This window comes from Staurois parvus, unplaced genomic scaffold, assembly GCF_062004578.1.
Source record: "Staurois parvus isolate SC_StPar_1 unplaced genomic scaffold, SC_StPar_1.0 ptg000704l, whole genome shotgun sequence".
NCBI classification, from domain to species: Eukaryota; Metazoa; Chordata; class Amphibia; order Anura; family Ranidae; genus Staurois; species Staurois parvus.
The window spans coordinates 6,515,789-6,535,488 of record NW_028318500.1 but is presented as its reverse complement, the minus strand read 5'-3'; the positions used below and the strand labels follow the sequence as shown (position 1 = coordinate 6,535,488).

Sequence of the window (19,700 nt, the reverse complement as noted above, 5' to 3'; positions counted from 1 at the left end):
TGATATGTAACTGCCATGTTATGGCGCATGTGATCAGTTATGACACCAGCCATTTGACAGTCTGATTGAGAGCACAAGCAAATGTGATAGCTGACATTCCTGGCATGCTGGGAATACAATTTTTGAAACCATAAAAAAAAAACAAAAAAAAAAAAAAACAACAAGTAGTTCCCATTTAAGACAAATTAGAGACTGCCTCCAGGGCAAGACTGGCAGATTCATTCAGATCTTTCCATTTGCCACCATAGGAGCTGGCCTTCTGTGGTTCCTCAGGATTACAATTTATCTGCTCTGGGGTCAAAAAGTGTAACAAGTTAGCTGTTCCTATACTCAGCATGATGCCTTCAACCTGTTTACATCAAGATACAGATGTGGTGAAATAGAGTATAGCAACCACAAGTGGAAAGACATTTACCCCTTTTCTCAACACAGCAGTACTTTACTATTAGGTGTCATGACACTTTCCAGCACTTGTGCATCAGAGGTTAATTCGCCTTATTGTGTACGGGTACTACTAAAGCTGTATAAGACTGCATTATCTTAGCATATGCAACACTCGTTACAGTAATACATATTACCAGTCAACAAGTCCTTAAATAAGAAATGAAGAAAAAAAATTTTTGGATAAAGCAAGGGAGAGCTTTGGCCTGTGAAGGTTATTCCACATATTGGAAATTTTTTCCCCTTCACTTACTGTCCCATAGCTGCAAAAAGGAAAGTAAATCCACCAAAATTTAGCTTTAGTTATTTTTAAAATTTGAATCTCATGTCACAAGCCTCATTTTAAAGAAATCATTCAGAAGAAATGAAAAACCACCACACATGGAAAACGTCAGTTTTATTCCACTATTCGCCACAGCAGTAGTCCCTGCCTGAAGACTGCAGACTAAAAACAAAAGAGAACAAAAAACAAACAAACAAAAAACACACCACATACCAAAAAAAACAAACAAAAAACCCCCACACACACACACACCGCACAACCCCCGACAAACATTCAAATATTCTCGTGTGTAAATAAATCACTTAAATCCCTATTGCGTTAAACATGTAGGGACAATAACCAGGTGGTAACTACTGCTGTGGTTGATTTTGGGATAAACCAATTTATATACAGTACTGACATTTGTGTGCGGCAGTCTCATTCTCAGTATTTGGTGCACAGATGGTCGTTTCAAGAGTAGCACAAGTGAAACTCCAGTGTGGTAAGCAACACAGCCAAGGATTATGCAGAGACCCGACTGAATGACAAAACCCGATCTGATGTAAGGCAGCAAGTTACTGGACCTAGATGTCACAAAAACTTAAGTCTCTTTAGATGGACAGCATTTTTTTTATATTCTTGTATTACTTGCATTAAGATTATTCACTCATGGCCCAGTACTTACCATACTGGTTACAGGGGCATTAGGACCTGGAGACACAGATGACCCTCGTAGATTGCCTACTGGAGATTTATTTAGCCTTTGCTGCGGTCTGCAAACAAAAAAAAAAAAAAGCCACCATTGGTCAGGACAAGATTCATCATACCCATTAATAATGATTAAACAATTACACCAACCTGTTACGGAAACCATCCCTGTGTTTGTCCATTTGCATTTTGCCATAGACTGGGTGAAAGTAGTTAGCAGCTTGGAAAGCTAGTTCAGGTGGCACTAAACCATCCATTACAGCTTGTTGCATTTCCAGTGAACTAATCTGTTAACATATTAAAAAAGGAAACCAGTCACAAACTTGGGTTAAAAATATCAAACACACAGTATAAAATATATACGCACATAAAAACCCACACAAGTTTGATCATTTTGGACATGTGAATTTCACAGTAATTCCAAAGATACAGAAAGCCTAAAGAGTTATGAAATTAACATCCTATAAAAGAAGCGTGTCAACAGCCATTCCAGCCTAAACCTAATTTATACCCGTTTCCAGCCTCATTCTAAGTCATATACTAAACTTGTTAGAGGAAATGTGTATACTTGCGTATTACCTGGGTACTCTGGTCCAGTCACGTGATCGGTTCCCAGTACGGGCTTCAGAAGAGAGAAAAGATCGCCAACAGCAGCAGCAAAGCCTGAATGGTGATATTAACCAAAGGCTTACTATGGAGCACCTGTTAACTTTCACTGCTCTACCTTGACGCCAGTGCTAGGAGCTGATCACATGACTGGACTGCAGAACCCAGGGGATAGGCAAGTAAACATTTTTTTCCTCTACAGGCTAGTTAGGACAGAATGGGTGTGTAGGACAGAGTGGGTATGTAGGTTTTTTTTTGTTTTTTTGTTTTTTTTAAAGTAAGCAATAAGTGACCACAGAGCAGAGGGTCTTGTGTCTTGGTTTCCAAGGTGGTTTTTCCTTGCCTGTAAATTCCTTCTTAGGAAGCATGGCCAAAGCTTTTTTTTTTTTCTTTTCTCTTCTGGGACACAGGAGTGCCCCAGTCAGCTTATAGTAGGCCAATGCCTACTGTGAGGAAAGCACAGAGTCACTCCATATTGTTGGGATCCAGCCTGCTGTGTGATTGAGAATAGTCTTTTCTCCATTCCGAGAAGAATGGATCAATCAGCAGCGATTGCCCAGCTGTCAGTCAGCACCAACATGGAACAGCTATAGCATCCCACCAATGCTGCAGCATGAAGGAGAGTTTTTTTTTTTTTAATGCTCACACTTTATTCATATAGTTCAGGACTTCTCTCACTTTGTTTTGGCTATGGGAAAGGAAATTAGGGGAAATCTCCCCTATGGGACACAAATGGCAAAAATCTAGCAAGGATTAGGCTCCAAATACAGCAGACATGTCGTGGTCACACTGCTTCACACCCACGGCAAAAACAACCCAACATGCTGTGATTGACAGGTGGCAAGCCCAAGTGAATGAAAAGTGCCTCAAATGCCCCACACATCTAAATCTACTCCTGCCCAAGCCAAAAGGGAAAGAGCTTTTTTGCAATGGACAGAATGGGACATGTTGAAACTAGAAAGCTGTAATGAACAGAATTAGGGATTGCATATGCACAGGAGTTGTGTCAAATTGGGATACACATTGTTAGAGGAGTAGAGACATAGGCAAATGTACCACTTTTCTTTGCCTCAACCATTGCATGCAGCAGGGAATCCATCTTAGAGCAGGGGTCTCTAAACTTTCCAAGCAAAAGGGCCAGTTTACTGTCCCTTGGTGTTTAGGGGGGGCTGGACTGTGGCCAGTGGAGGTAGAAAATGACTGGCATCAGTGTCCCATCATTGGTTTTAATGGGAGGAATAGTACCCCATTACTCAAATTGTTTTTTTAAGAGAAGAATAGTACCTCATTGATTGTGTCAGCTGGTAGAATGGTGCCCCATCATTGGTGTCAGTTGGTGGAATGGTGCCTCACAGGCCAGATAAGGGCAAGCAAAGGGTCACATCTGGCTCCCAGGCCATAGTATGGAGACCACTGTCTTAAAGGATCGGTTGTATTCTCAAGTGACTATAAACCACTGTATTTTGCCAATTTATGGTATACTTAAACACAGGCAGAATCTATAATACCATCATATCCAAGTAAAAATGGTAGCAAGAACTAGAAGTAACATTACATGAGAGACAAACCATAAAAGATACTGAACTTGTAAAATACTTCATCAGAAGCCCTAAAATCTCCAGAACAATTTTAAAAACTTAATTCAATGGTAAGTAGAACAAGAACTTGCAATCTCCAATCAAATATCACCCCTCTGTTGGAGATACTGTCATGGTCAAGGAAAAATTCTCACATATCTGGTGGAATTGGCCTAAAATTGAAATGTGAGAAATTGTTACTAGGAACAATTAAACAAGCATGCTCATGGAGCCATGGGCATGCCTGTTCCATAACAGACACTTCGGTAGGCCACTGTCCTTGTGCAATACAAGAGAAAATGCTCTTTACAAGAAAGGTGCATTTCTAGGCATTCCTAGTTTGATAGTGTTCCAGGATTGGGCCTGGTCTGGACAGCTCCCTTGGGTTACATCTTTGGGGTGGGGGGGGGCTGGGGTCACCTCCTGGACTTGAGGTCTATGACTTTTTGCCATTGCAGCCTGCCACAGGTCCAGGGGACAATGGTTCGGTTCCCGTTAGTGGAATGGGCAGATAGTTCCCTCAGGCTCCCGGGAGGGAGGTTGGCTCAGGCAGGCCCTAGTTGGGTGCCAGAATGTCGGTCCTACTGGAAAGTTGGGTAGGGGACCACCTGAGCTGTGTTTGGGTACCACAGCAACCTGTAGTCATCCCCTGGAGGGGGTTGGGCCCCTAAGCTTAGCTGGTTTCCAATGGGGAGGTTTCTGTGGACGTACCCACTTCCGGGGACTCATACCTTTATTACTGTGGGACTCCATTATGTTGTGATTGCCTTTTTGACCCCTGAGGGCTTATGTTTTTGATGTGTTCATTTGTAGCCATGTGTCTGGTGGCAGAGCCACCCCCCAACTGGTATCCTTCAAGTGTAGGATGCACTTCCCCATTGGTGTGATACGACTGCTATTGTACTTACTCCTTATGTCTTTTCTTTCCTTGTTTTCTTTTCTGGTCCTTCAGTTTTTGTTTTATGCAGGGTTTCGTGGCGCCATGGTCCGACCGTCCCTGGAAGTGGAAATTGTTGGCCGACTTAGGCTTCTTCTGCCAAGCGTGCTACGCCGATCCCACCATGGCCTCATTCCTCTTGAAAGTACATGCACAAAATATTCAAGGCTTCAATTCGCCTTAGAGGCGGTCTAAAGTTTTTCATCACCTCAAATCGCAACAAAATTGACGTATGTTTGCAGGAAACCAGGTTCTCCCAGTCCTCCGCCCCACGGTATCTTTCGCCTCATTATTACCACTTTTTACATGGCCTCGGCTCCGGAAAAATGACGGGTTGTGCTTTCAAACGCAATCTCCCCTTAGTCTGCTCAGAATATAGCAGACCCCACGGGCAGGTACTTGCTCCTACAGTGCACCCTCTGGGACCAGGAGGTTACTTTTGTGTCTTACTACGTCCCCAATTGCTTTCAGCATAAAATTTTTTTCTCATCTTTGAATCTCCCAAAAGAAGACCCTTGGAGTGTCGGGAAATGATGGTGCAAATGTTACTTTGGATAGGTGCCATGCTTGGGGGCATCCGCTTCTCACATGCTAGAGAAACGTATGCACTCTCTTGCAGACGGCAGGGCTGGCAGACGTTTGGGGGAAAACTTCACCCAACTTTACATTCTACTCAAATCCCCATGACAGTTTCTGCAGAATTGACCACGTATTTATGCATGTCCAACAGCTTTCCTTGCTCAGGCGGATATTTATCCCCTCCTCGCCCTGGTTGGACCACGCTCCCGTGTTTCTACTCCTTGCCCTCTTAGGGTCGGTACAGCGCCCCTTTCACTGGCGCATTAACAAATCTTTATTGACCACTCAGGTTACCTGCCAACAAATAGAATCTTACATACATACTTTGCAGAAAACTCGGGATCTGTCTCTTCAGCAGTGCCCTTGTGGGAGGTGCATAAAGCCACGGTGAGGGGTCACATAGAGCTGGCAGCTGCTTGGAAGCAGGAGTGCAGTCTTTTGGATCTTCATTCTCTACTGGCCTCTGTGGATGCTCGGTAGAAGTCACTCCCATCTGCGGCACAAACACACGCGGAACGCTCTGGCTGCAGAGTTGGACCTACTTGTTTCTTTGGAGGCTGAACGAACCCTGTGTTAGACCAAACAAATTATTCCTGAGCTAATAAGCCGGGTCTGATGCTGGACAGGAAACAATTCTGTGGGGAAAGCCCACAAACCAATCCAATTGAGACTTCCTGCGGCTGGCTGTACTTCCAATCCCCAGTAGATTGTTTCCCATTTCGCAGACTTCCTTTCACACCTTTACACTAAACCAGATCCCTTCCCTGTGGCTCAGGCAGAGGTGTTCTCCGACTTCCTGGATTGTCCTAAGGGGCGCAGATGGCCCTCAACGCCGGTGTAACTGTATTGGAAGTGCTTCACACTATCAAATCTATGGTCCACCCAGGCCCCAGGTCCTGACGGCTTTTCAGTCTCTATTAAAAGAAATTTGTGACCCTGTTGGTGCCAGTCTTGGCAGATTATTTCAATGAGTTACGACAGGGCTCTTTGCCATCTCCGGACGTGCTCAGAGCTCATATCTCAAATAATTCCCAAGACAGATGATGTGCAGGAACCGCAAGCCTTTCGGCCCATTTCTCTTTTTAATGAAGATCTGAAGATATTGGGCAAGATCCTTAATCTTCGTATCAATAAATATTTGTGTAGTCTGGTCCACAGGGACAAAGTCTGTTTTGTCCCTGGGAGGCAGGCGGGTAATAACGTTCATAGTGGTCCACCTTATACAACAGCGGAAAATCCCGAAATTCTGTCAGTAGACAAAGCTTTTGATTCTCCATCCTGGGAATATCTGCAGTTTGTGCCATCTCATTGGGGACTATATTTGCTCTCTTGGATTCAAGCCTTGTATTCTTCCCCTTTGGCTAAATACGCTGGATATTTCTCAGATCCCTTTCCTATTTGGTGAGGGACGAGACAGGGATGCCCTGTCCCTCTTTGCCCTGGCGCTTGAGCCGCTGGCTTTAGCGCTCCAGGCCGATTGAAATATACCAAGTGTTCCATATGCGGGACAAGAATTCAAGTTGAACCTTTTTGGGACTATGCCCTCTTGATTCAATCCTGACGACGCTCCCAAATTTGCAACAGTTTCTTGCACGTTCCTCCTCTATTTCAGGCCTCCATATTAATTTGGATAAGACTGTCACTCTCAATTACTTTGACCTCAGATTTGGTTTCACACCTATAATCCCACTACCCTTACAAATGGGATTCCTCTAAACTTGAATACCTAGGCATTTGCTTGACCCCCACCTATGGCTCGTTGTTTGCTGCGAATTATCCATTGATTCACTCTGTGTCCTATCTTATGCACTCCTGGCAATTGCCACACCAGTCTTGGATAGGACGGGTTAATTCAGTGAAAATTACCATCCTGCCTAAATTGTACTATTTTCACACTCTCCCAGTGCGGGTTCCTCATTTCCTTCGGTTGATTCAGGCAAGGATTATGCGATTTATCTGGGCCAACAGGTGCTCCAGAAATACACTTTGTGCATAGACTCCAGGGAGGTCTAGGGGTGTCTAAATGTAACCAAGTATCATCAGGTGAGCCAGACCACCCCACTGTCTGTTGCATGCTTCCTGGGACGTTCCGTTCTGAGTGCTGCTGGAACTACATAATTGTGCCCCTATTGCAACATCACTGCTTGGCGTCATTGTCCCATACCAGGCCTGTTGGCTCACCAGCAGAAGTTGGCTTCCGATTTGTTCTCGTCAGCCACTAGAACAATTGCTCAGGCATGGAAAACCCCGTCTGTCCCTCTTCAGGGACTCAATGAACAGATGTCGAGTATCTGTAATGACTCCCAAACAGAATTTTTTTTTAAAATATGGGAGCTGTGGTTGACGCATGCTTTTCCCACACTCCCCCCGGCTAGTCTGGGTTTGTGATGTTGCTTGGTATTGGCGTTCCCGGACCCCTGCTTCTGGTCTTTTCTTACTTTTCTATTCCTCTTTCCTTTCTATTTTTATTTGTCTTTTGTGAGGCGGTGGATAGCTGCCTTTGGTTTGAGCTATGGTCAGTGTTATATCACTGTTTTGGCAATCTATGTGCAATTGATAGCCCCTGCATGGGCACACCTTTTACTGTGTGTTAGAGCACTGTTTTCTTTACTTTTTATGTGCAACTGATAGCTGCTGCGTGGGCGTGTCTTTTTGCTCACATCTTCTTGAAAGGTTTATAAATTAATAAAAACCATTGAAATACAAAAGTTGAAACAAAGAAGATTATAAAACTTCAAGGTGGTAAACCACAGAATGTAGCAAAAGATGTTGCTTTTTCCCCAGTCAGCTATGTCTAAAATCTGGACCAAGTACAAATAAAATGGGAAGGTTGTAAAAGGGAAGCCTACTGGTAGACCAAAGGAAGACATCAAAGCGTCAAGCTAGACAACTTAAAGCAATATGCCTTGAAAACAGAAAATGCACAACAAAACAAATTAGGAACAAATGGGCAGAAACTGGAGTCAATGTCTGACCAAACTAAGACATCACCTAAAGGAAACTGGATTTAGATACAGAAAGCCAAAACGAAAAACCAAACAGCCTAAACAGAAAAACAAGGTTACAGTGTGCTAAAGAAAAACAATCATGGACTGTAGATGACTGGATGAAGATGATATTCAGTGATGAATAATAAATCTGCATTGGGCAGGGTGATTATGCTAGAACGTTTGTTTGGTGCCATTCCAAAGAAATGTATAAAGACAACTGCCTGAAGAAAGCATGCAAATTTCTACAATCACTGATGACATGGGGTTGCATGTTTATGAGATTTTTGACACTTTTCTTATTCCATCAATTGAAAGTATGTTTGGTGATGACATTTTACAGGTTAATGCATCTTGCTATAGGGCAAAAGAAGTTTGGAATGTTAAAATGAAAAATTGTTATGAGGCTTGTCTGAATATTTTTTTTTTTTCTACACTATTAAACAATTGAATGAACATTTTCCAAGAGTGGTGATTCCATACTTTTTGCCAGGGATTGTAGCTAGCCTTTATCTGCAAGCTGTGTAGCGCGTGCTATGCTGCAGTTCTGACATGTGAAGTTCCCAGATAAAAATGTGCAGCATAGCAGTGTGCAGATAAAAGGTGTCTGTAAGAGAATCAATCTGAGCTGTGTGTTGGAGGGGGAGAGAAGCCGTGCTGCTGGTACCGAGGCTGAGCAGTACAGGAATGGGACAAGCCCAATAGGGACAGCTTTCAATGAGGATGAGGGGCACAACTGAAAACGGGGGGGGGGTGAAGTCAAATCCTGTGAGACAGAAGCCAAGCTGCACTCTGCGTCTATGGACACACACAGCCTAGCTCATGAGCAGGTCTGCACGTGTGCCACCATAGGAAGCAGCGGCACATGAAGAGGTAGCCTGCAGAGCACCGGTGTGTGGACCCCAGAAGAGGTGGTTCGGGGCTGCTCTGGCAATAGAACAGGCAAGTAAAACATCTTTTAAAGAGGTTTGTAAAAGTAATTTTTTTTTTCTTCAATAAAAGGACTGAGAGCAGGTAGGCTCCTGCTCACAGTAGCTTTTGCAATGTAAGCCGAGACACAATAGGTATCTAAAATAAGATATTGAAGGTTGAAATCTGTTTCTTAATGGTATTGCAAGCCAGAAACATTTCCACACCAGAATGGAGAAAAACAAAAATGCACCCCATGATATGCGGTTTGGGAATTAAATTTACAAGACCGCCAAGAGAAGCCTCAAGATACCTAAATAGAGAGAGGAGGGGGGGAGGAGGGGGGAATGAACTCGGGAGTCCCTAGACAAAAACTACTGAGAAACTACAAAAAAAAAATAAATAAATAAAAAAAAAAAATTGGACTAGTTATGCACTAAACCAGAATAGGCGATTTGTATATATGTAAATACTAAAAAAAGGGTAATAATTCATTCAATCCTTTTGAATTATTACCCGTTAGTATTTACATATATACAAATCCCCTATTCTGGTTGAGTCCATAACTAGTCAATTTTTTTTTGCTGTTTCTCAATTTTCAAGCATTCCTCCAGGCGAATAAACCACTTCCTGTGTACTACAGTACACCCATCTATAGGTAGACTTTCTAGCCTTGAGAACGGTAGGGATCACAGAGCCAGAAACCACCATCGCTCAGGACCTGGGTTTCAAACAGCCATGCCAGTAGCTGTAAGCAAATGCCAGGGTGCACTGGACAGCACTACGGATTTTTTTGGTAGCCAAGACTCAAAACCAGCAACTTTAGGAAAAGAGGATTTCAGAAGTGGTAACATCAGGTTTGCGAGCGCCACACTGCCAAATTCACCTAGTACACTGTATTAAGATAATTGCCCCCAGAAACCTGCACTGACTGGAAGTGCTACAGGCCGTCCCTGCTGATGTATGCAAGGTTTGCATACAGTGCCCTCTTGGCCTACTGACCACAGTGACCGATCAAGAGCAAATAAAGGCCCGTCACACAGATGTTTCAATCGGGTCCTCCTGTTAAGCTTTTGGAACCTCCATCCTCCTCTATGGAGTGGCAGGTGTAAACTGGCGTGTCCTATTACACTGCCCTTCATCCAATCCCATCTGCCAAAAACTGGCAGATGGTTCTCCTTCAGATTGGATGGCAGTCAGATGTACACAGACTGCCTCTCCATTTACACCCAACTGCCCACAAAAGGAGATCAAGTGGTGCGTACTCTGCATAAGCACAGTGGATGCGGACCTATCGTCCACCCGTTCAGCGCACAATTGCCCTGCAGAGCAAGCTGATTGCAGTCAGAGTCCACCCTGTATGAAAGGGGTCTCAAGTCCACCTCTGCCCAATTAGGGGTGCATTTTTGGGAAACAAAGGTTCACACAAGATCTGCAGAGAAACCAAAGACCCCCAGGGTGGGGGGCTATTTGCATTCTGAAGATTTCAAAATGCTGAAAAGCTCTAGCAGAGGTTGTAGCACTGCAAGAGGAAAGATTGGAGTCAGATACCAGCATTATAGGAAAGAAAAAAAAAAAAAAAAAAGTGGTCTTACAGCTTCCCCCCCAAATGCATGCATTTACTATAGGATGAAGAGCTGAAAAACACTAGGTATAGCATGTGTGAGACGCAAGGCTTTACCTGTGCCATGACTGGGCTGTCAGCTTTAGATATTCCAGTGGGAAACGGTTCTCCTAGAAGTTGAGGACTAGAAGGAAAACCTGCGTAGGGGGAAATAAAAGTGAATGACTTAATACACAGGTGGATCATGTTCTAAGGGATGCAGACTGCAAGGTAACCCTCCATACCTGGCTGAAGGAGAACTAGGTCCATCTACATATATCTTTGTTCTGTTGGCCCCTGAACAACTCAATCTCAGCCAGAATTTGGAAGCCAAATATTAAATTGGAAGTAGAACTAGAGGCAATTTTTTTTTTCTTGATTTTGGATAGAGTAAGGGGGGGTTATAACCCCTATAAGTTTTTTGTGCCCCAATGGAGTGATCTTTACTTCCTGTCTCTTGCCAACACAAAATCCTTTATATTATCCCCATTGGAAGATAAACACTATTACGTTTCTGGGGGCAACTCAAAATTTGGGATTTTTTTTTTTTTTTTTTTTTTTTAAAACCTTTCAGGTTCTGTTCACACTTGATTCCAAAGTGGCAAAATTTCCAGTGAGACACTACACTCTGGCACTCAAGTCGCATCAAAGCATTGCAGGAACCTTTTCAAAGTTGCTTTGACTAAGTTGCATAGAACCAAAAGGGGGCCATTGAAGACCATGGGCTGCAACTTGTCATGGGACTGTGTCCAAAGTCACATGACAAGTCGCACAAGTGTGAACAGAGCCTCCATAAACGGTAAACGGGACAGAGGATAAATCTCACTACTGGGGACACAGACAGCAGTAAACTTGACCGGTGCTCAATACCCAAAAAAAAAACAAACAAAAAAAACATTTTAAAAGTGTCCCCCGTCCCTACTGTGCTCGCTCACACACACACACACACACACACACACACACACACGATTGCATACATAGGTCGCACATGCGATCACATCACCACGAACGTTATAGCAATAGCACCAATTCTAGCTCCAGACAACCTGTGCAACTCTAAACCTGTAAAGGACTTAAATAAAAAAAAAAAAAAGTCACCTATGGAGATTCGTTAAGTAGGTTTGGCACCATACCACACGTGTGCCAAATTTTGAAGCGTGACATGCCGAGTCTTTACTTCTAATAACTTTTTTTTCACCAAAACAATTGGGTATTTTGTGTTTGAGCATTAAGTCATTAAAAAGTGACATTTGAAAAAAAGTAACTTTTGTGGTAGCTGCTCTGAGCACTCACTTTTTTCTATTGATGTATGCATCTCTCGTGAGAGATATAGGTTCTAAGTAAAAAAAAAAAAAAAAACCCCCCCACACACAGATTTTTACATGTAAAACAAACAAACAGTAGCAAAATAGCCCTGGTCTTATTGCTACCTCAAATGACCCGATCAACCCCCCATAGAGTGCACCTTTAAACATACCAAAGTGACCAGAAATATACAGTGCATTCATAAAATAATTTCAGACTCCCTTCACGCTTTTCAATTTTGTTATGTTATAGCCCGCTACTAGGAGTTGTTTAAAATTCATTGTTTTTCCCTATTAATCTACATTCCGTACCCCGTAATGACCAAATGAAAACCAAATTTTAGAAATGTTTGCAAAATGTATAAAAGCAGAATTTTGTAGCCTTCCCCAGGTCTGTGCCTTACAACAATCCCATCTCTGAGCTCTGCAGGCAGTTCCTTTGACCTCATGGCTTTTGCTCTGATATAGTAGAGAGGTGTGTGCCTTTCCAAATCATGGCCAACCAATTGAACCACTTGTGCTCTTTGGGCATACACAATGTACATCCCAAAGAGTGAACCTTAAGCCCTGGATCACATACGCGGCCACGAGAGCCCATTCATTTGTCACGCAGGGAAGAAGTCCCTGCACTTCTTTGGAAACCACAGCCCGCACGGGAACCTTGGTTCCCAGTGCGGTTGCGATTTCCAGTGTGGGCAGCGTGCATTCCAGATAATGGCACCCACCCGCGGGTCCGCATTCTTCTGTGTGGGTGGTGAGGCTACACAGATTTTTGTGCAGATCCGCAGCGGCGCCACCCGCACATGTGAACCCAGCCTTAATCACAAGCTCATAGCAGCCATCAGCTTGTGTGGGCTTTGTTTAACGGGCTTGAAAGTCCCCACCTCCCATGGCTCCTGGGCTCTCCCGCTCTTTCAAGAGCCTGGAAACACAACTGCTGGCGATTGGAGGAACAGCTTTGCGAGACCAAGGCAAATCCATGCCTCAATCTCACATGTAAACAATGAAACCGGAATTTATATCATTTCTAGTTTCAGATGCAGCATTTCCAGGCCAGGACAGCCAGGGAAGACATCTAACCAAGCCAATCTGTGCTTGGTTAGATGGTATTAAGGGCAGGGGAGACATTCGGGTCTATTAGACCACTAAATGTATTCATAAAGAACACCTGTCACCTACGCAATGTTATCACATAGGGGTATTGAATTAAAATTCAAAAGGAGCTCCAGTCACGAAAATTTTCTTCTGGCCGAGGTCCGAATAGGGTATGCCCCTTTACATTAGGTGCCGCCATCAGAGTGCTCCTTTACATCAGGTATTCCCGTCAGCATTCCCCCTTACACTCAAGTACCAGTTTCTATCATATTTCCCCCATCAGAGTGCCCCTTCCCACAGTATGCCCCCCCTAAGGGTCACTCTGATGGGCACATGCATATTAAGGGTCACTCTGATGGGCACATGCATATTAAGGGTCACTCTGATGGGCACATGCATATTAAGGGTCACTCTGATGGGCACATGCATATTAAGGGTCACTCTGATGGGCACATGCATATTAAGGGTCACTCTGATGGGCACATGCATATTAAGGGTCACTCTGATGGGCACATGCATATTAAGGGTCACTCTGATGGGCACATGCATATTAAGGGTCACTCTGATGGGCACATGCATATTAAGGGTCACTCTGATGGGCACATGCATATTAAGGGTCACTCTGATGGGCACATGCATATTAAGGGTCACTCTGATGGGCACATGCATATTAAGGGTCACTCTGATGGGCACATGCATATTAAGGGTCACTCTGATGGGCACATGCATATTAAGGGTCACTCTGATGGGCACATGCATATTAAGGGTCACTCTGATGGGCACATGCATATTAAGGGTCACTCTGATGGGCACATGCATATTAAGGGTCACTCTGATGGGCACATGCATATTAAGGGTCACTCTGATGGGCACATGCATATTAAGGGTCACTCTGATGGGCACATGCATATTAAGGGTCACTCTGATGGGCACATGCATATTAAGGGTCACTCTGATGGGCACATGCATATTAAGGGTCACTCTGATGGGCACATGCATATTAAGGGTCACTCTGATGGGCACATGCATATTAAGGGTCACTCTGATGGGCACATGCATATTAAGGGTCACTCTGATGGGCACATGCATATTAAGGGTCACTCTGATGGGCACATGCATATTAAGGGTCACTCTGATGGGCACATGCATATTAAGGGTCACTCTGATGGGCACATGCATATTAAGGGTCACTCTGATGGGCACATGCATATTAAGGGTCACTCTGATGGGCACATGCATATTAAGGGTCACTCTGATGGGCACATGCATATTAAGGGTCACTCTGATGGGCACATGCATATTAAGGGTCACTCTGATGGGCACATGCATATTAAGGGTCACTCTGATGGGCACATGCATATTAAGGGTCACTCTGATGGGCACATGCATATTAAGGGTCACTCTGATGGGCACATGCATATTAAGGGTCACTCTGATGGGCACATGCATATTAAGGGTCACTCTGATGGGCACATGCATATTAAGGGTCACTCTGATGGGCACATGCATATTAAGGGTCACTCTGATGGGCACATGCATATTAAGGGTCACTCTGATGGGCACATGCATATTAAGGGTCACTCTGATGGGCACATGCATATTAAGGGTCACTCTGATGGGCACATGCATATTAAGGGTCACTCTGATGGGCACATGCATATTAAGGGTCACTCTGATGGGCACATGCATATTAAGGGTCACTCTGATGGGCACATGCATATTAAGGGTCACTCTGATGGGCACATGCATATTAAGGGTCACTCTGATGGGCACATGCATATTAAGGGTCACTCTGATGGGCACATGCATATTAAGGGTCACTCTGATGGGCACATGCATATTAAGGGTCACTCTGATGGGCACATGCATATTAAGGGTCACTCTGATGGGCACATGCATATTAAGGGTCACTCTGATGGGCACATGCATATTAAGGGTCACTCTGATGGGCACATGCATATTAAGGGTCACTCTGATGGGCACATGCATATTAAGGGTCACTCTGATGGGCACATGCATATTAAGGGTCACTCTGATGGGCACATGCATATTAAGGGTCACTCTGATGGGCACATGCATATTAAGGGTCACTCTGATGGGCACATGCATATTAAGGGTCACTCTGATGGGCACATGCATATTAAGGGTCACTCTGATGGGCACATGCATATTAAGGGTCACTCTGATGGGCACATGCATATTAAGGGTCACTCTGATGGGCACATGCATATTAAGGGTCACTCTGATGGGCACATGCATATTAAGGGTCACTCTGATGGGCACATTCTAAGTTGTGCCCATTAGCTTGCCCCTTAACATTCAATGTGTTCAGAGTGTCCCTGTAAGACTACACCCTACCTTGAGGGCAGACAGGAGCTGTGCCGGGATCCTTGCTGTACAGGCAGGGAGCCAGAGACAGTGAGCTGAATGGGGAGCGGCACATGTTATGTCATGTTGCCATGATAACCACCTTGCTCAGCGGCAGATCTATCATTGCGGGTTGGGAAGCAGCACTGCTGGGGCCGTTTGCGGACCGCCATTTAGTGATAGCTGACATAGGGGTTTATAAACATCACTGCAAACGCCAGATTGAAAATAATAATTCTAGCAGAAGAGCTCCTAATCCATTCCAAACTGATGAGCTGTAAAGGCTTTTAAAGTGTCACCCAATATCATGGGCACACAATTTTAACTTTTGCTGCCAGGCCAGTACATTGTAGCCACTGGGATTGTGTATAATACCGACAGGCAGACACCTACCCATCAGGTGGAAGCAGCCAGGCACTCTGCTGCTGCCCAATCGCTTCCACAGCTCGTCAAGTAACCAGGCCCCATCTGTGGGTGCTGGTCCTAGAAGGTGGCGTGAACTATGTCACTTCTGGGCCACAGCTGTCACTTTCCATAGGCGCACACAATTTAAGGTTTGGTATGTTGGGTATGAGGGCACCACCTCATCTTTTACATTTAATTAAAAAAAAAATTTGGTTAACTTATTGCATTCGTTTGCCCTAAAATTCACTTTAGTGTGTTTTTTTACTGAAATTGTGTTTCCTAGACATTTGTGGTAATATCGTGCGGCATAAATTGAAACTACCACTATTTTATTCTCTAGGGTGTCTGCTTTCAGAAATCATGTTTGGGGCGGCGGTTGTCCAATCTTCAAGCCTGAAAGAATTTTTTTTTAAACACGCGTGAAAGGGCTAAGAATTGGAATTTTTTTTTTATTTTTTATTTACTCGTTGAAACGTGTTTTGACCAAAACATTTATATTGCGTTTGCACTAAAAATACATAATATTTATTATTTCCTGAAAATGTGTGTTTAACAGTTGCGCAAATATCAGGTAACAAATGCAACCAAAATTTCTGTTTTGACCTTGTCATTATGGGGTACTGACTGTAGATAGAGAAAAAAAAAAACGAAAAAAAAAAACAAAAACAAAAAAAAAAAAACACCACAATACACTTGCCTAGTGGAGAAGGTACTCTATTTCGAAGGTAGTCTGCAGAGGAGGCACGTGTGGGGAACACTTGTGGCATCTGAGGAGAAGGTGTCCGTTGCCGTAGCATAGACACTGTAGGATCCAGTGTTCCCAAAACATTGTTGAGGACACTAGAGGACGGATCGGGTATTGGAGGGCCAAGAAGCTCCTGTCCAGAACAAGGAAAGCATTTAACCATCAAATCACCAATGACTAGCAAGTCTGGTTGAATTCAGAAAATATAAACACACTGAAACACTATACCTGAAGAATATTTCTCTGAAGAGGAGACTGACCAGCAACATCAGAGGAAGATATCAAATGGCCATCTAGGGTCCGCTAAAGAGAATCAAAAGAAGTTAAAATGGCAAGATTAAAATATACTGTGGATTTAAAGTTGCAGTCCAATTATCCACCAACTGCACCCAGAGTGACATCCCTTTAAAAAAAAGTGCACACCAATACATAAGGGGGAGGAGGGGGGGATTTTTCATAAACCAGGCAAGATATGTCACATTAACAGGAGAGGTATAAATGCCATATCAATGTCAAAGCCCTCCTTAGCAACACCACAAACAAGCTGACCGAGCAAATTCAAGTAAAAGATTTAAACATTTACTAAAGATACGTCCAAGAAATACCTCAAAGTGTCAACACTAATAAGAGGTGCATAGAATTAAGCAGACAGTGCCTTACTTCAAGGCTGTATACAAGGAGCTATGACAAATCTTTCTCAAACACCTACAAGGTCGCTCAGTCACCTTCTGAAACTTTGGTGGTGCAAATACTTACATTGACTTTGGGTTGAGAAGGCAGCGTCCCACTTGCCTTCATGCTGCTAACAAGTTTGTTAAAAGCAGACATATCACCATCCTTCTGTATTTTCCTTGGGCCAGTCATAGCAGTCAATGCCTCCTCCAATTGTTCAGCCATAAAAGGAGTTGCAATCTTGTTCTCTTGTTCTACTTTCAAACCTTTAAGTCCAGCTTCAACCTGTTCCACTGACAATGCCACCCCTGAATGTGCTACATTGGAAAAAAAAAAAAATTAATATATAAAAATTCATAAAAAAAAACCAAGATTTCTTAGGAGTAGCTCATGTTACAACCTACTACAAGAAAAAAAAAAAAAAAAAAAAAAAAAAAAAAAAAAAAGACCCCAAGCTTGGTGTTCATTGAGTAATATAGAAGGTGCCACTGAAAAATACTTCCTTCTAAAAACACAAAATTCCCTGCGTATCACACCTATTAATGTACTTCAAAATACTCAAGTCACTGACCTCAAGTATGTAGATTAAGAATCAGCTTCACTCTAAATCGGCACATTTGTTCTAGGTCTGTGATTCTTTAAAGTACATAAAAACATGTGCACTTAAGCAAAACAGGTTCAGCCCAAGCACAGGTCCTCAAAAACAGGAATTTGTAAATTCCATATCCAAATTACAGCAGACTCCCAACCCAAAACAAACTATTGTGCTAGTTAAACTATGGTAGTAATGTCAGCAGTAGCTTCAGGCAACTCCTTTAGGTTATTAGCTTCCTGGAGAGCAGTAGTTTGACAGCCCCTGTGGCCATGAATGTGTAATGTTCCTTTAGTTTGGAAAGTGAAAAGTAGCACTGTTAAGATCCAGGCAGCAAAGTAGCAGGGATGAATCGATGGCAGTATTCTGTGCAATCCTCATGGAGCAAAAGTTGAAAGGGGTGCTTTCACGTTCCAAACTAAAGTGGACAGGGGGATCCTCGCCCAGGACCTGCTGTCACAATACAAATATAGACGCTGCAGACAGTTCGTAGTTTTCAATTAACTGCAAGGGTGCTGGTGATCTTCCTGGACTTCAGTAACTGTCCGCCCATATGAAGGTACAGGCAGATAGCTGTACTGACAGTGTGGGAGCCTGCCATTGCACACATGAGGATGCAATGCTTTACAGGCTCCGGATTTAAAATAAAAGCACATTTATAAGCAGATTCTTAGACCATGGGTTTATACACCTACCTTCAGGTGGTTAGACACTAGCAAAAGCTTTGCTGGGAACCACTCCCCCAGTGTACCCATGTAACCCTATTCTACTATGAGGCTCCAGCCATAACCCCCCCCCCCCCCAAAAGGGAGATCAGTGTTCGTGCCTATGGTCAAAGAATTACCATGGGGGGGTCTAAATGATGGAGTTCCATCCATGTTAACCACATTCAAGTATGGAGAGATGGGAAATAAAACTGAAACCCATTACAGTTGCTTTTAGATTTCCAATGAACATGTTATGTCTATAGCAGACAAGTCACTCTGTTGCAGTAGACTTGATAATCAGTCTATCTACAGGAGGCTGGTTACTGCAGTAAAGAGGTTCTAGAGAGCATCGTGAGGCATGATTCATTGCATAGACAGTGTCACTGCAGGATTTTTTAAAACATCTAGAGAAAACAAAAACCACACACCCCCCTGCAGACCTCTGTCCTTGAGTGCACCTCTCTAAAGGAGAGACTAAAAGCTCAGGGTGTCGGTACAAAAAAGGTGGGACAAGACATCACTCACCCTTCCCCCTCCCCCTCACAAGGAGCTATAGTACAAGATTCCCTCAGGAGATAAACAAGTTGTCCACGTGGCAGGAGAGGCCCATAGAACAAGGTGGTGAGATAGGATAGTTAAGTAGAAAACGGCTATGACCCACCTCCATGTATTCCTCAAGGGAGTAGTATGCCTTTGAAGGGCATGCGCAAAAGGAACATTTGACAAAGGCGTTCTGCTGACCAGGTCCACATAGGAGAGCAGTGCTGAAGGCAAAACCTGTATTTTTGCAGCAAAAGCTACTGGACCTGGGTGATTTTTTTTTTGGGGGGGGGCAAAATAAGGATGGATGAGGAGATAGAGAGAAACTGCACCATAGATTACGCCAGCCCAGTCTGCCATGAGCAATCAAAAATTGTCAAAAAAAAATTGTCAAAAAAAAAAAAACAAAAAAAAAAAACAAAAAAAAAAAAAACCACACACCACACACAAACCCTCTACTAGGTAGCTCTACGCAGAAACTAGACTATTGCTTCAACCAAGGCATCCACAGTAGACAGCATGTGGTGACTCTGCTAAAGTCAGAACCCCCCTTTCCTTCTTCAAAATGGGTTTTTAGCAACAGAAGTTAATCAGGGGGTGAAGAGGCAGAAGAGTGTTTAGGGTGTTCGTACCCAGATATTCCAAAGTGCTGATAGCCAATTAC

At 43.6% G+C, this 19,700-nt stretch overlaps 1 protein-coding gene across 5 annotated transcripts in view; it reads right to left on the bottom strand.

Annotated features, from left to right (window-relative positions):
* Positions 1–19,700, bottom strand: part of EIF4ENIF1 (eukaryotic translation initiation factor 4E nuclear import factor 1) — a 60,100-nt gene that overhangs the window by 17,116 nt on the left and 23,284 nt on the right. For 4 of the 5 annotated variants that reach the window (XM_089653268.1, XM_089653272.1, XM_089653271.1 and 1 more), the window contains 6 exons: positions 17,282–17,514; positions 16,754–16,828; positions 16,478–16,658; positions 10,688–10,767; positions 1,562–1,698; positions 1,389–1,476 (listed from right to left, as the gene is read on the bottom strand). In XM_089653268.1, coding sequence (XP_089509394.1) covers positions 1,389–1,476; positions 1,562–1,698; positions 10,688–10,767; positions 16,478–16,658; positions 16,754–16,828; positions 17,282–17,514 — 794 coding nt within the window. Of the gene's footprint in view, positions 1–1,388; positions 1,477–1,561; positions 1,699–10,687; positions 10,772–16,477; positions 16,659–16,753; positions 16,829–17,281; positions 17,515–19,700 lie in introns of all 5 variants that reach the window. The other variant, XM_089653270.1, reaches the window with a different exon arrangement.